This window comes from Zea mays, chromosome 3 (assembly GCF_902167145.1).
Source record: "Zea mays cultivar B73 chromosome 3, Zm-B73-REFERENCE-NAM-5.0, whole genome shotgun sequence".
NCBI classification, from domain to species: Eukaryota; Viridiplantae; Streptophyta; class Magnoliopsida; order Poales; family Poaceae; genus Zea; species Zea mays.
Genome location: NC_050098.1, coordinates 230079797 through 230096388, shown reverse-complemented (window position 1 = coordinate 230096388; position 16592 = coordinate 230079797). Strand labels below are relative to the sequence as shown.

Here is a 16592-nt window from a genome sequence, read left to right as displayed (position 1 = left end):
CTAACTTCCTACGGCTTAAGAAGCCTCTCGTAAGTTAGTAGCTTCACGCCGTCAGCGCCGTCAGCTGACTAACTTCCTACGAGTAACTTCCTACGGCTTACTGTAGCCTCTAGGAAGTTAGCTGGCTAACTTCCTACGGCTTACTGTAGCCCCTAGGAAGTTAGCCAGCTAACTTCCTACAGCTGACTGTAGCCCCTAAGAAGTTAATAAGCCTCTAGGAAGTTAATTTGACCAGCATTACAAACGCTATTTATATTATACACCATATTCCACAACATAACAAATATATCAACAGCTATATAGCACAACATATTTTCACATAAAACATCTCACACCCAAGGGCGGATACAAGCCCTAGGCCACTCGATCTGTGGTTCGGATCCTAAGTGCATGAGGCGCATCTAGTTATTTTTATTGTCTTAAGACCGGAGTATATTAAAAGTCCAATATATATAATAACCTAACTCGGGGTGTTCTATAATTTAGGGGTTGTTTAGACCAAATTAGCAGCTTGGGATGATGTCATCGCTTCTGTTAGTATTTCTTATCCAAAAAGTACAGAATTAGTTTCATCGAAACTTTTCTTCAGATGGGCAACTTTAGGTCAAGCCATATTATATTTGGCGCTAGCCTTGCTCAGCCTAGTATGTCGGATATGTTTGGTAGTTTGCCGCTACGAGGTACTCCCTCCGTTTCTTTTTATTAGTCGCTGGATAGTGCAAAATTACACTATCCAGCGACTAATAAAAAGAAACGGAGGGAATATTAGTGACTAGCGAGTGAGGAATAATCCTAGTGTGGCTGTGAGCCATTGCTACTTGTTGATCTATATGAGGGAGGAATGGTATGCATTTGAAAGAAAAAAAAACTTGTTTCTTGTCCTTTGTAGCTCATGTTTGTAACTATCCACTGGCACTTACTTTAGTTGTATTGGCATGCCAACAGTTAGCGCGCGCATGTGGGCGGCGTAGGTAGTGCTTTCCTCCTAGACACACGAGTGAAGACCTAGTCATGACATGGATTGATTACTAGTAGTAGAGTGCATGTGCTTTTGTTTTTTTTTTAACTTGGCAGACTATGTACATTCGAATATGCGGAGGTCAGGAGTGCTTTCAAGCGAGTTGTACCAGCTCCATGTAATTATCCTGAATTCTAATAAAACCTTCCCTCATGGAGAAAAAAAAACTAAAACTAATGATTGGTCCAATTGGTTGTAAGAAGTAATTTTCATGTGAGTAAAATCTAGCTTTGTACCGAGCTTGAGAGCTTTGGTGTCTGATAAAAAAAAGGTTAGAAATGGCCAACGGGTATATGCGAGAGTTAGACTTATTTGTTTACCCTCTAGTAGATTATATAGGTCCGATTTGTTTCAGTTTTTTTCAGCTTCTGGCCACCAAAAATTGTTGCAGACTACCAATTATGCTCAATTTTTTAGTCCGATTCTATGAAAACCACTTTAGTCAAAGCCGTTCAAAAATCATCGTAAACACGAAATTTAAAGAATCGGCTGAGTCGTTGCGATAGTAGGAAACTGCCACTTTCTACATCCTAAACACTATGGACTCTTTTATCTTCCTCCGCATATAATCTCCACGATACTCGGATTCTCTCCACAACCATATTCTCCCCACAACCAGATTCTCAAAAAAAGCTCCTCCAAAAAAGATGAACCAAACAGGTCTGTAATCTTTCTTAAATATGTTAAGAGACAAAAAGACAACACAACGTATTAGATGGATTATATAATCTAGATACATAGATTATGATAATCCATAAGCATGTCATTAGGTGCTTATATAATCCATAAGCTGGATTATATAATCTTGGAAGCAAACAAACAGGGCCTTAGGCCATCTTTAGCAGATTCTCTATACCATCTTCTATCTCATTCCCTATTTTAAACTTAACTCTACAAACAGTTTCAAACAGTGTCACATATATAGTTTCGTGTTCCCTATTTTACACGATCTACCGAAGACATCCTTAGAGCATCTCCAAGGAACTCTTTATTTTTGACTCTTTATTTGACTCTCTATTTATCTGTTTATAAAAATTACACTATATATGTAACATCTCAATCAAACAGACTCGTCAACAAACAAGCTAGTTTGGCTAGCCGGAGTGGTTAGCCATATTTCGCTAGAGGGGGGCCGATTTGGAGAGCCGGATGATTTGACGAGTTCGATGACTAATCCGTTGGAGAGTTTTTGAGTGTAATAATCTGTTGGAGAGTTATTTTGCTTTTAAGTATCTAAAATTTAGTTTCACGAGTAATTTAGCTAGTCTTCTGGAGACGCTCTGTAGTCGTAGCACCGGATAAAAGGACGACAGCCAAACTCGAACTCGTTGGAGTCGGCTACTCGGCTTGATGCCAAACGTGGTGCCTACGTATGAGAGGCACATGTCTAGTCTCTGGTCAACTCTAGTTCGTTCCCGCGAGAACCAACCGGAGTCGAAGCGGAGGCGAATGTGTCGTCGTAGGCTCGTAGCACCACGGGTAGTAGTGATGATTTGACGAGTTCGATGACTAATCTGTTAGAGAGTTTTTGAGTGTAATAATCTGTTGAAGAGTTATTTTGCTTTTAAGTATTCAAAATTTAGTTTCGCGAGTAATTTAGCTAGTCTTCTGGAGACGCTCTGTAGTCGTAGCACCGGATAAAAGGACGACAGCCAAACTCGAACTTGTTGGAGTTGGCTACTCAGCTTGATGCCAAACGTGGTGCCTACGTATGAGAGGCACAGGTCTAGTCTCTGGTCAACTCTAGTTCGTTCCCGCGAGAACCAACCGGAGTCGAATGTGTCGTCGTAGCACCACGGGTGCACGCAAGGGAAGGGAAGACCGTGTCGTGGGCATGCAAGACCAAAACATGCGGAATGGCGGGACCGCCCTAGCTCTCTCTTCCTTCTAGACAGAAAGAAGGAGGAAACGCGCAGCTTTTTGCACGTGGATCGGCACGTTGGATTAGACCTCGGGGCGTCAACCTAATCCCTTTGCCAGGTGGGTGGGCCGTGAGCGCCAGGCAGGCTGGCGCAGTCTACCCTCTACCGGCCGCCGCCGCAGCCCGGCTGGCCACCGTACCTTGACCCTCTACCGTCCGGTTGCGCCGCCGCAATTACTGCCCGTGCCAGCGCGCGTCGTCGTAGGTAGACGCCTGTGAAGCATCAGCTAGCGCGGTGGACACGGGATCCAAGCGAAGAGAGGAGAGGTTTTCGGCCACGCCTCTCGCGGCCTAGCTCTCTTCGCCACGGGGCACGGGCTCCGCTTCCGTTTCACATCCACCCGTGAAACGGGTATGATTTGCTCTGCCTTTTTTTTAAATTCCTACTCCTGTCCTGTCGCTTGTCGTGGCATGGACAGAGAGCAGGTTCAAAAGAACAAGGAACCTGACACGATCAGCGTGGAGACAGAGAGCAGGTTGGAAAAGATCAGATTTGTTGATTGTGACTCGACGCCTTTTGTTGTGCGGATTGATGCAAGGACCGTTTTTTGGTTCCCACAGGCTAACGTTTTGTTAGTTCCGTGATGTTTAAACTAATACTACTAGTTTAGAAATATTAAATATAATTTAACTACAAAATTAATTACACAGATAAGCACTAGCAAACGATAAGACGACTCTCTATTAAATCTAACTAATCCATGATCCGTTAATGCTATGCTAAATTAAACATTCACTAACTATAGATTAATTATACTTAATAAATCCATCTCGTCGTTTAGTCTAGTCTTTATTTATGTAATTAGTTTTATAGTTACACTATATTTAACATTCATTGTTGTCATTGAAACGACCGACGTGGCACAGACTAAACTTTAGTTAGAAGAAAATAAAATCATAGGATTCTAATTACGGTCGGTTGAAACCGAGTTTCACTGGAGATCTCGCTGCCAATATGTGTTACATTTGTGCGAAACAAAAAATGTTGCTATGGAGCCGTCGAACTGGCGGATGAACTCTAACCCCAATGAGACCTAGGTGGTGTTGTTTGGTTCACGAGCTATAACGTAAATGGTAATGATAATGATTCACACTCGAGTGACAGCGGTAGTAAGTTTAAATAGGTCGGTATCCGTTTTTAGTGTGGTATCTGATTACGTTGGACAAACATAATTTAACATTACCTTTTAACCATCACGTTATAATTATGTGAACCAAACAGTACCCTAGATCTTAACGCTCCCGTTACCCAATACTCCATCTCCATCCCCCCCCTCATGTTTGTCCTTTGTGGAATGTCATGATGTCGCACTTTGGTCAGACCACCTGGGATTCAAGATGGACGGTCATCGTAGGTACCAGTGATGTCCATGTGGCGTCACCTCCAGCTATTGAATTAAATAGCACACTTTTGATATTTATGTCTATAAATATGGATATAAAATCGAATATCCTGAAATATGAAATATAGAATTGTTCAAGCTCCGTCTCCAATTCAGACACCATATATATTGTTCAATAATAACTCTATTCTTTTCTTTTCTTTCTAATAAATAAATTATTATTTTTAACTATGCACAAAAACATAATATGGTTCAAATAGCTACGAAATATTGTAGATACGTGGTTGTTCTAATTCATCGATGTGTACTTAAGGTACTAAATAGCATTTCATGGTAGCTCTAATTTTGCTTCCACAAAAAAGAAATGCAGTTATTTAGGCCATAAATCATGCATTACAATTATTAGTTATTGGCTAAATAAAGAGTATATAGATCATCTACTAACGATGTTTTTTGTCCTAATATTATTGTTTTTTTTATCTCTTATCACATTTAGTGCTAGAGGTGAATAGGTGAGATAGAAGTGTGGTATTTCATGTAGGACAACGGGCGAAGTTGGACTCAAAAGAAAAGTTTGAAGTCTTAAATAGACTTTGATAGTTCACGAATGAAAATTAGAAATTTGATCCTGAATTGCATAGTTAAAACTATGCTTAAAAGTAAAATTTGAAATGTGAAACGGTAGATTGTAAACGAAGGGGGTAGATTTCAGCTTTGATGTTAGGTACCGGAAGAAGTTTTGAATATATCAGTCCATTTTTCACCATAGGAAATTCAGCACTGCCCCGAAAGTGGAACGGGAAGAGTCTCTTGGCGGGTTGGCACGCAGTAGGGTTACTGTCGTCACCGTTAACGTGCGCGGGTTCTTCTAGAAGGCAGGCCACTTTAAGTTAGATTTAAAATAAATCGTTGACGAATCCTCCCCCGTTCGCACACGAAAGCAGGTGACCTTCTAGAAACGGTAAGTGGCCCAGCCCGGTCCAGCAATGCAGTGAATCGCGCCAGGCCCAGGGGGGGTGGCGGGGCGAGGTGTCAGGTCTTGGTAGCGACTGGCAACTGGAGGAGCAAGCAAAGCGGCCTCCCTCGGCGGCGCGGCTCTGACCGTCTGTCACGAGCCCACGACCGGGAGGCAACCTTCCCCACTGCTTCGTCCCGCTCCCGTCCCAACGCGTCGTCACCCCACCCCTACAAAAACCCCACCCTCCGCCTGAGCGCTCTCCCATCGTCCCAAAGCGTGGCAAGCGCACGCCCCATCCCCTCCAAGGCTCCAAGCCTCCAACACAACGGAATCTCGTTGGTAACCCGGTGCCTGCTCGGCGTTGTGGACTTGTGGTGCGGATTGGTAGGGGGAGCAGGAGGCGGCAGCAGAGGGAAGGAGGAGGGACGGCGAGATGGACGCGGCGGGGGACATTCAGAAGGTGGCGAGTATGCGGCGGGGCGACAGCGGCTCCATTTGGCGGCGCGGTGACGACGTGTTCTCGCGCTCCTCCAGGGAGGAGGACGACGAGGAGGCGCTTCGCTGGGCCGCGCTAGAGAAGCTGCCCACCTACGACCGCGTCCGCCGCGCCATGGTCCCGCTCGGCCTCGGCGCCGACGGCGCCGAGGCGGCGGGCAGGAAGGGGCTCGTCGACGTGGACGTGCTCAGCCTCGGCCCACGCGAGAGGCGGGCGCTGCTGGAGCGCCTCGTCCGCGTCGCCGACGAGGACAACGAGCGGTTCCTGCTCAAGCTCAAGGACCGCGTCGACAGGTACCCCTCAGCCCTCTTCCGCGCGCGGCGGCGCTCGAAATCGTATGGCCCGCCGGGTGTTTAACGATCTCCGCGCGCACGCGCGTGTTTGGTCACTCTGCAGGGTCGGGATCGACATGCCCACGATCGAGGTACGGTTCCAGAACCTTGAGGCGGAGGCGGAGGTGCGCGTCGGCAGCAGCGGCCTCCCCACCGTCCTCAACTCCGTCGTCAACACGATCGAGGTACGTACGCGCGCCATTGCTTTGCACCCGTTACTTCCTGCCTATATATCCGACAGCGAAAGACGATCGATTCTGAACCTTGGTCGGTGCGCCTCTTGTTCGACCCAGGAAGCGGCGAACGCCCTGCACATACTGCCCAGTAGGAAGCGGATCATGCCCATTCTTCACGACGTCAGCGGAATCATCAAGCCTCGCAGGTAGTTGAGTAAAACAATTTGTTCTTTTTGTCCTCAAGCAAGTCAAACTATTTTCCATCTATATCGTGTTGGTTTGGTTTGTGTTGGTGGCTCGATTAGTAGTCTTCTAATGAGCGAGTGAGAGAGTTTTATTTCTTTTTTAAAAAATAAAAAATAAAAAATGTTGAGCGAGAGAGATTTGGTAGTCTGGGACTACAAGGAATCAGGATTCGATTTCTTTGCTTCTTCGACCAGTCAACCTCACGTTCTTTACGTTTATGCAGGATGACACTTCTGTTAGGTCCGCCTGGATCAGGCAAGACCACTTTGTTGCTCGCCTTGGCCGGAAGGCTTGACAAAGACCTCAAGGTAGTACAAAATGTATCCTGATACTTCTTTGCAATAATTACGCCTCGCAAAAACCAGTCTGCAATTCTCATTCATCGCATTTCGGTCAGCTATTTTAGAGGGTGTTTTGTCACTCCATTTTATTCTATTTTAGTCTATAAATTGACAAACACTGAAAATAAAACAGAGCTTTAGTTTCTGTATTTAACAATTTAGAGATTAAAATAGAATAAAATGGAGAGACTAAAAATTAGTCTCTAGAAAACTAAACACCCTTAGTTTGTTGTGAACTTCTGCACAAAACTGGGCATTCAACTGCTGCATGCTTTGTACAAACTACTCTAGTGAAATATACAGTGCCTAATGCTATGGTGAAACACGGTGCAGGTTTCAGGCAAAGTGACCTATAATGGTCATGAGATGACAGAGTTTGTTCCAGAGAGGACGGCCGCTTACATCAGCCAGCATGACCTCCACATAGGAGAGATGACTGTGAGGGAGACGCTTGCATTCTCTGCACGCTGCCAGGGTGTCGGCTCCCGTTTTGGTATAATTCCAAGCAATTAGTCATGATACATGCATATCCATCTGTTCTGCTTGCCTACCATGTAGGATTTAATTTATTCATTGATATGCTTATCGGGTCTTGCTTCTTTCCTTTATCTTGTTAGATATGCTGACTGAGTTGTCGAGGCGAGAGAAGGCGGCTAATATCAAGCCTGATGCTGATATTGATGCATTCATGAAGGCATGCAACCCTGACTAAATACAGTAGATTTTCTTTATCGCAGAAAATGTTTCCATGAATAATTGGTCAATCATAATTAAAACTGAGTATGGTTGTCCTGCTTGATTTAATTAGGCGTCTGCAATGGGTGGGCAAGATGCCAATGTGGTCACTGACTATATTCTGAAGGTATACATTGCAACTTTTAGCCTCAAACCGAGCAATGTTAGATTGACTTACTCAAATATGTCTTAACTATGTACACTCCACTTGCTGCAGATATTAGGACTAGAGATATGTGCAGACACAATGGTAGGGGATGAGATGCTCAGGGGCATATCTGGTGGACAACGGAAGCGCGTTACAACTGGTAAAATTTTCTTTTATAACCATATAGGTCAAGAACATTGGCTTTGCTGCAGTTCTTTCTGAATTATAATATTTAATGTTTCATGCAGGTGAGATGCTGGTTGGGCCAGCCAGGGCGCTTTTCATGGACGAGATCTCAACTGGGCTTGATAGCTCCACTACATTCCAAATTGTGAACTCGCTGAGGCAGTCCATTCACATCCTCGGTGGCACAGCTGTTATCTCCCTACTGCAGCCAGCACCTGAGACATATAACTTGTTTGATGATATCATACTCCTCTCAGATGGTCAGGTTGTGTACCAGGGTCCCAGAGAAGAAGTGCTTGAGTTTTTTGAGTCTGTAGGTTTCAGATGCCCTGAGAGGAAGGGCGTTGCTGACTTCCTGCAAGAAGTATGTACCATGCCACCATATTTCAGTATACATAAGCACATAAAGTTCTTGTTATCTTATCCTCTTTTGAAATGCTGGGCAGGTGACCTCGAAAAAAGATCAGAAACAGTACTGGGCGCGACCTAATGAGCCCTACAGGTTTGTGGCTGTGAAGGAATTTGCGACTGCATTCAAGTCATCCCACACAGGGAGATCTATAACAAATGAGCTTGCTGTTCCGTTCGACAAGAGCAAAAGCCACCCAGCCGCACTAACCACCACAAGGTATGGTGTGAGTGGCAAGGAGCTGCTCAAAGCAAACATAGACCGGGAGATCCTTCTCATGAAGAGGAACTCTTTTGTCTACATGTTCAGAACCTTCCAGGTAACTCACAAGACCAAACGGTGTGATCGATTGGCACGTAGGAAAAGAATAGGTGAAACATGACTGACTCTTTGGTGCTCTGGCATTACAGCTGATGCTCATGTCAATCATTGCAATGACTCTCTTCTTCCGTACCAAGATGAAGCATGGCACGGTGAATGACGGGGGTCTCTACATGGGCGCACTCTTCTTTGGTGTGCTTATGATCATGTTCAATGGCTTCTCTGAGCTGGCACTAACTGTCTTCAAGCTGCCTGTATTCTTCAAGCAGAGGGATCTCCTTTTCTTTCCAGCATGGTCCTATACTATACCCTCATGGATCCTCAAGGTACCCATCACATTTATCGAGGTTGGTGGTTATGTATTCTTGACATACTATGTCATTGGGTTCGACCCAAATGTCGGCAGGTGAGATTTCCTGACTGTTTAAATGTTTACCCTTAGCCATTCTTATTGCGCTGGTAATATACTATGGATGTTCTAACAGTAATGGTCACCCCCAGGTTCTTCAAGCAGTATCTGCTTCTGTTAGTAGTCAATCAGATGGCAGCATCACTCTTCCGGTTTATTGGTGGGGTATCGAGGAACATGATTGTTGCTAATGTCTTCGCATCGTTCATGTTGCTAGTTGTCATGGTGTTGGGAGGATTTATTCTAGTAAGAGGTTAGAACTCATCTCTCTCTCTCTCTCTCTCTCTCTCTAATTCTTTGCAATGTACCTTCTTAAATAAATGCTTCTCTGTATTTTGCCTTGCAGATAAAGTGAAGAAATGGTGGATCTGGGGCTACTGGATCTCCCCAATGATGTATGCACAAAATGCCATTTCAGTGAATGAGATGTTGGGCCACAGCTGGGACAAAATATTGAATAGCACTGCATCCAACGAGACCCTAGGTGTGCAAGTCCTTAAGTCGCGTGGAGTATTCACCGAAGCAAAGTGGTACTGGATTGGCTTTGGTGCTATGGTTGGTTTCACCATACTCTTCAACGCTCTCTTCACTGTTGCCCTTACATATCTTAAGCGTGAGTAACTCCCAGACTGATTTTCTCATTGTTCTTGGATTTCAAAGTATTAGAACTTGTGGAGTGTGAATGGTTCCATCTTGTTAATTTCCAGCATATGGCAACTCCCGGCCATCTGTATCCGAAGAGGAGCTGAAGGAGAAGCATGCAAACATCAAAGGGGAGGTTCTGGATGGCAATCACTTGGTATCAGCAAGCAGTCATCGATCAACAGGAGTTAACCCTGAAACTGATTCAGCAATCATGGAAGATGATTCTGCCTTGACTAAAAGGGGAATGATCCTCCCATTTGTCCCGCTCTCGCTCACCTTTGACAACATCAAATACTCTGTTGACATGCCACAGGTGAAATATAGAAATTTGATCTCTTATACACCAAATGCAATTTCATCACTATTTTATAACCTTGGTCATGAAATTAAATTCAGGAAATGAAAGCTCAAGGTGTACAAGAAGATCGTTTGGAGCTCCTCAAAGGTGTCAGTGGATCTTTTAGGCCGGGTGTGTTGACCGCACTGATGGGCGTTAGCGGTGCAGGAAAAACTACTTTGATGGATGTGTTGGCTGGGAGAAAGACAGGTGGATACATTGAAGGAGACATCCGTATTTCAGGATACCCAAAGAAACAAGACACCTTTGCACGTGTATCAGGATACTGTGAACAAAATGATATCCACTCGCCACAGGTGACAGTCTATGAGTCCCTGCTTTTCTCAGCATGGCTCCGGCTTCCCAAGGACGTCGATTCAAACAAAAGAAAGGTTTGTCCTACAAAACATTTGCAATTTCCACCCTTAAAAGGGCACTTGGTTGATAGTTACTCACCAGTCACCATTATATGTGCAGATCTTCATTGAGGAGGTGATGGAGCTTGTGGAGCTGAAACCACTGAGAAATGCTTTGGTTGGACTTCCTGGAGTGAATGGTCTGTCAACTGAGCAGAGGAAAAGGCTTACCATTGCTGTGGAACTTGTTGCAAATCCATCTATCATCTTTATGGATGAGCCAACCTCAGGGCTTGATGCCCGAGCAGCTGCAATTGTGATGCGGACGGTGAGGAACACTGTCGATACTGGTAGAACTGTGGTCTGCACGATACATCAGCCTAGCATTGACATATTTGAAGCATTTGATGAGGTGAGTGAGATTTCACATAGGATTACTTCCATCTACCCGGTCAGAATTTTGGTCATACTTGTTTTTTTGCTGTGGCTGGTTTTCCAAACCTTGAACTATGTTGCGACTTGCAGTGTCTAAAATGTTTGATTAATGCATGCAGCTTTTCCTCATGAAGCGTGGTGGAGAAGAGATCTATGCTGGTCCACTTGGACATCATTCTTCAGATCTAATCAAGTATTTTGAGGTAAGTGATATTACAGGAATCTGAATATGCATCTCTGAAGTTCCTTAAAAATAACTGAGAAGATCATGTGGTTTTGTATTATCCAGTCACTTCATGGGGTCAGCAAAATTAAAGATGGCTACAATCCAGCAACATGGATGCTGGAAGTGACCACAACTTCTCAGGAACAGATTCTAGGTGTTGATTTCAGTGACATATACAAGAAATCTGAACTCTACCAGTAAGTAACTTACAAGCCCTACTAGTCACTTCATCTTTGAACATAACGATAGGGGTGGTTATATAAACAACCAGATAAAACTCTGAACAATTAAATTAAAACTAATTACAGTAGACCAAACTTACCCAGCAAAACGGAGTACTACCAGTTTGTACATATCAATGTACTTTGCACATTTCAGTATTAACCAACCTTCCTTCTCCGTCTTGGCTCATCAGAGAAAATAAAAAGAAAATCTTCTTTGTATCTAAAGAAGAACACTGTGATTTGCTAGCTAAATACTTTTGCACAATGGGAATTGCCCGGGCTCTTAAAAGCTTTGGGCACCGCTACTGTCTCCAGGGAATTTCTTCAGGAGATGATGTGTTTCTTGTTACATTTTGCAGGAGGAACAAGGCCTTGATAAAGGAATTGAGCCAACCAGCACCAGGTTCAACTGACCTGCATTTCCCTAGCAAGTATGCGCAGTCTTCCATTACACAATGCGTGGCTTGCCTATGGAAGCAGAACCTGTCATACTGGAGGAACCCTCCTTACAATACCGTTAGGTTCTTTTTCACTACCATCATTGCTCTCCTCCTTGGCACCATCTTTTGGGACCTCGGCGGCAAAACGTAAGTCATGCCGAACTGTACCATTCGTTATGGCAAACAAGTGGTTTGACCTTCAGTTTTTTTATTCACGTTTTTGCTCCTTAATCCAGGTATACATCACAAGACTTGATGAATGCCATGGGATCAATGTACTCTGCGGTGCTGTTCATTGGAGTCATGAATTGTACCTCAGTTCAGCCAGTGGTGGCCGTGGAGCGAACAGTCTTTTACCGTGAAAGAGCTGCTGGCATGTACTCAGCTTTCCCATACGCGTTTGGCCAGGTGAATGGTTCTCCTGGAAATCAATTTCATACACGTCTTTTTTTTTTTGTCCTGCTGCTTTTTGATCCAACCAACTTGTCTCCTGTCTCCGCGCAGGTTGTCATTGAGCTTCCATACGCACTGGCTCAGGATATCCTTTACGGTGTCATAGTGTACTCTATGATAGGGTTCGAGTGGACGGCTGCTAAGTTCTTCTGGTACCTCTTCTTTGGGTACTTCACGCTGCTCTACTTCACATTCTACGGCATGATGGCCGTGGGGCTGACACCTAACTACCACATCGCCGCGATCGTCTCCTCGGCATTCTACGCCATCTGGAACCTCTTCTCCGGGTTCATCATCCCCCGACCGGTAAGACCTCCGATCCTCATGCCCCTCTGCAACTTTTCTGTACGGTTTCCAAAAGCTCATTCCCGTTCTTGCCTGCCGCTCCGCTACCTTCAGAAAGTGCCGATCTGGTGGAGGTGGTACTGCTGGATATGCCCCGTGGCGTGGACGCTGTACGGGCTGGTTGTGTCACAGTTCGGTGACGTCATGACTCCGATGGACGACGGAAGGGCCGTGAAGGTGTTCGTCGAGGACTACTTCGACTTCAAGCACAGCTGGCTTGGGTGGGTGGCCGCCGTGGTGGTGGCGTTCGCCGTGCTCTTTGCGACCCTGTTTGGCTTTGCCATCATGAAGCTTAACTTCCAGAAGAGATAATGACGATAGGAGTTGGGAAATCACCTCCTAGGAGACAAAGGGATTTTTGCATTCGTTGGGTCGTGCAAGTAGATTTGACTGTGCATATTGGGAGAGTACGCCATAATATATGGATTCGTTGATTAGTTAAAGTTATAGAAGTTATTGTGTGCTCCTGTTTTTTTTTTTTGATAGGATATTGTGCTCCTGTTTTTTTTTGATAGGATATATTGTGCTCCTTTTCTAGGAGGGTGATGCCGTAGTACTTTGTAAAGAATATTTCACACATCCAGTAAAATTCCTTGTCGCCCCTTGCAAATGATGAGTTGGAGAAAGCAAACGAAATACCTCGTGCACTGCTGTTGACGTATAAGTGTATAATGTATATATGTTTTTGAATATAATGGCAAGAGCTCTGAAGAATGAAATTTATTCATTTTCAAGAAAAACCGGGCTCAAAAGTGCAAAAACAATCCAAACAACGACAGTCCTACACAAAAACCTATCTAGAGTTATCCACTCGTTGTTGAGCTTAACATAATAGACCAACAGCTCCGACTTCGCAAGACAGACCGTACATGGCCATAAAAAAATAGCGAGTCCACCTTTTTATATGTGCTATAATATATATGAATGTATTATAATTTAGGAAAATACAATAGTGAAAAAAGATAATGAATATAGTTTTTTTTAAAAAATATGTTTATAGAGTTAATTAAAGACGTCTTAGAACATCTCAAGAACCATTTTAAATTTCGCTCTCTAAACTCTAAACTATTATTTAGAGAGTCATTTTTTTTAATTTCTAACAACTTTTCTGTTTCTTATTTGCACTCTAAAAAGTTATTCATGCTTTCTATATTTAGCTAACAAAAAATCCGGAATAGAAAGTGGTGGTTATATTTAGATAGTCATTTAGCTAAGCTATTGGAGAGGATTTTTTAAAAAAATATTTATTTATATAAATTAGAAATAATATAGAAAGCCTGTTAAAGTTGCTCTTAGAGAACGTTGTTGGAGAGTAAAGTTTAAATTAAGAGGTGAGATAAATAACTGAAGATATAAGAGAGAGATAAGACTTGAAGATAGCCATAGGCAGGTGTTTTCCTGTGTGCATATTAGATTTCTTAAAATACGAATTGTATCAGTGAGTCCGTTTTCAACAGTATTGAATAAGGACGGGAGAGCCATAGGTGGGTTCCTTTGGATGCTTGATCGAAAGGTGGAAAAGATAAGGGGCCTTCAAAAACACTACATTCATTATTCCTTTATTTTTAAGGACCAGACATAGAATCTGTCGGACAGCACAACAAATTTAGTTTGTACAAAACTGAAGCATTCCATGATGTTCACATGACTGATTCAGGTAGGGCGAGTGCAATTAGCAACGAAAAAGACAATTGTCGTAAAAAGTATTTATTATTCAGCATTGACTATAAAATCAAGCCAGCTAAATAGCATGTTCCGGAAACTTGCAACAACACTTCAAATCATCTGTAGCAAGGACTATGCCACTATGGCACCAGAGCTTTATTCATCGGATTCTGTGCGGACAGCTGCAGAGAGAACCAAGTTAGCGTTGAAGAAATATCTAAAAGCTATGCAAACTGAACACAATTCAGGTTCATACTCTACGACAGGAAAAAGTTATACATGCTAACAAAAAAAAACTCATCCAGTTCTACATAGTATTGAAACAAACAGAAAAAACAAAGCAAACATATGATGGCTAGTTCATGCCTTTGAATTTCATGGAAGTACCTTAAACACAAAGCATAAAATTCCATAGAATAGTTGATTGTTTAATGTCTATTATACAATGGTGCATTTTTCCTCATATTGTGCATGATTTTTTTTGCAAACATTTGTGTGTGGTGACTGGTGAGCACGCATGCTTGCATATTTGAGCAATGACAGGTTTAGCAGATTATAAATGGTTGAATAGCAACATATTCAGGGAAGAAGCATGATCACACAAATCAGGAAATACGATCAATCACCGTCCTTCAGCAAGATTTCAGGCACAATTAAACAATATATACATATTACATGTGCATGGATTATGTCTAAGTTATCATAAGTAGGTTATTCGCTGTAGGATCACAATTTCTTCAAAGAAGTGCATCCCTTTTCTAAACAAAACATAATGCTACTGAAACATGTCGTTGCAGTTTCTGTAAGTTTTAACATCACACTTCATCCTTAATTCCTTATGACGACACACTCTGCATTTTATCTTCAAATCCAGATTTCACAGTTGACTGTGGAAAGTCTCTTTGTACTTCATATTCTCTAAAGTCACATATATATGATGCATCATGAGATGCATTCAGGTTTGATAAATAATCCACATTTTGGTGTAACATTGTTAAGTGCTAGTGTGCTACAATCAACAACTTAACTATCCATAAGGGGTTTCTAAGTGGTTCGATTCTACAGAATGCTGGCATTTGTCACAATGTTTTCACCTTGCATCGTGCAATTCAAAGATCCAAACAAAACCAAAATACAAACCACTTTACAAACAACAAGAAGATTTTGATAAACGATTTACCCAGTTTACCACTTGCACAAATCCTGAAAATGTGATTCTTAAGGTTATCTCTAGCAGCCTTACCCATCCTATCTCCCATTACAAACTCCACTCTGTAAACAGAGTATTCTGCAGTGCAAAATGCACGATCTGTTGGCCACAGCATGAGTACTGACCGTTGACTATGGTGACATCCCCAATCAATCATTTACCTTGTACCCTTCACATTTTTTACCAACTCGATCAATCACCACACCAGATCAGATTTACGCCATCAGCAGCTACGATTGGCCGTGAAATGCAAACGCCACCAGCACGCGAAACAAAATGACACAAATCATCATCAGAAGTCAGGACACCGTCAGTGAACCACTAGATCAACCTAGATCTATATCCATGCTCGGCTTTATTAAGAACTAAATCGCAAACCCTAGGATCCTACCTTAGACCGTACCACATAACATCCAGGCAGATCGCGTCGAATCTTTCAAGGACGGCGGACATGAACGCATGGGTGAAGGAGCGGGCAGATTACTCACTGGGCTTCTCCTGTTTGCCATCCGTCCACTTGGAGATGGAGAAATGGACCTTCTCGCGGGACGCGGCCTCGGACTTGAAGGGCTCCTTGAGGCAGTTCCGTACCAGCGCAGCGCAGATGTTGGAGTAGCCGATGTAGGTCATCCCGGCCGCCCGCCAGAAGGGCACCGCCGCCGTGGTCGCAGACATCGCGTTGATTCCTCTTCGCTTCCCTTGTGCCGCCGCCGGTGGTTGGTTGGACGGTGGAGAATGGCCGAATGTGAATGGGGAAGAAGCTACCGAGACACTCGCAGCGTGTTGTGGCCGGACATTGGATTTCTAGGATAAAGCCAACAGCCCAATAAGGATACAAGATGCGGCCCATCAAGCTGTTTTGTTAGAGCATTTTCAAGCAGTGTCATGGACTCATGGTATAGAGCTCAACATATAAAAACAGCTTAGTCATATTTTATATTTTTTTATTAAAAAAGTATAGGACACACTATAAAATGACTCAAATATACTACAGCTCATATTAGGTCCCATCCTTGTATTCTACATCATTCCCAACCTTTTCTTTCCTAATAATATAATTTATTTTCTAAAATACATGATTTAGGGATTAATTGTTGGAGCTCAATTTATTTTTAGTACCCTAAAAGATTTATATGATGTAGTATTTCAATTTTCGGGTCACTACTTTGAGGCACCTTGTAGGAGATGCTCTTAGTAGGACTGCACAAATTAATTAT

At 43.3% G+C, this 16592-nt stretch overlaps 2 protein-coding genes across 2 annotated transcripts; one reads left to right on the top strand and one right to left on the bottom strand.

The window, feature by feature from the left end:
• Positions 1 to 5512: 5512 nt before the first annotated feature.
• Positions 5513 to 13107, top strand: LOC100384044 (uncharacterized). The gene is made up of 22 exons (NM_001321753.2): positions 5513 to 6029; positions 6133 to 6253; positions 6362 to 6450; positions 6714 to 6798; positions 7165 to 7324; positions 7449 to 7525; positions 7640 to 7693; positions 7784 to 7874; positions 7963 to 8264; positions 8347 to 8628; positions 8720 to 9036; positions 9132 to 9292; positions 9386 to 9652; positions 9747 to 9997; positions 10081 to 10413; positions 10499 to 10789; positions 10932 to 11015; positions 11102 to 11235; positions 11622 to 11849; positions 11939 to 12110; positions 12207 to 12461; positions 12555 to 13107. Exons 1-22 carry the CDS (start codon positions 5674 to 5676, stop codon positions 12810 to 12812), a joined length of 4368 nt encoding a protein of 1455 aa, NP_001308682.2. The 5' UTR covers positions 5513 to 5673; the 3' UTR covers positions 12813 to 13107.
• Positions 13108 to 14032: 925 nt separating this feature from the next.
• Positions 14033 to 16144, bottom strand: LOC100283198 (uncharacterized). Its single transcript, NM_001156100.2, has 2 exons — positions 15864 to 16144; positions 14033 to 14347 (listed from the first exon to the last, which is right to left on the bottom strand). Exons 1-2 carry the CDS (start codon positions 16048 to 16050, stop codon positions 14322 to 14324), a joined length of 213 nt encoding a protein of 70 aa, NP_001149572.2. The 5' UTR covers positions 16051 to 16144; the 3' UTR covers positions 14033 to 14321.
• Positions 16145 to 16592: the final 448 nt, after the last annotated feature.

Bases quoted from the DNA above. Each gene is read 5' to 3' on its own strand.
- LOC100384044 (NM_001321753.2), top strand. From the start codon at position 5,674: ATGGACGCGGCGGGGGACATTCAGAAGGTGGCGAGTATGCGGCGGGGC. The intron at 6,799-7,164 runs GTAGTACAAAAT...AACACGGTGCAG, and splicing joins GGCTTGACAAAGACCTCAAG to GTTTCAGGCAAAGTGACCTA. The intron at 7,325-7,448 runs GTATAATTCCAA...TTATCTTGTTAG, and splicing joins GGGTGTCGGCTCCCGTTTTG to ATATGCTGACTGAGTTGTCG.
- LOC100283198 (NM_001156100.2), bottom strand. From the start codon at position 16,050: ATGTCTGCGACCACGGCGGCGGTGCCCTTCTGGCGGGCGGCCGGGATG. The intron at 14,348-15,863 runs GTGAGTAATCTG...TTCTCTCTGCAG, and splicing joins TGGCAAACAGGAGAAGCCCA to CTGTCCGCACAGAATCCGAT.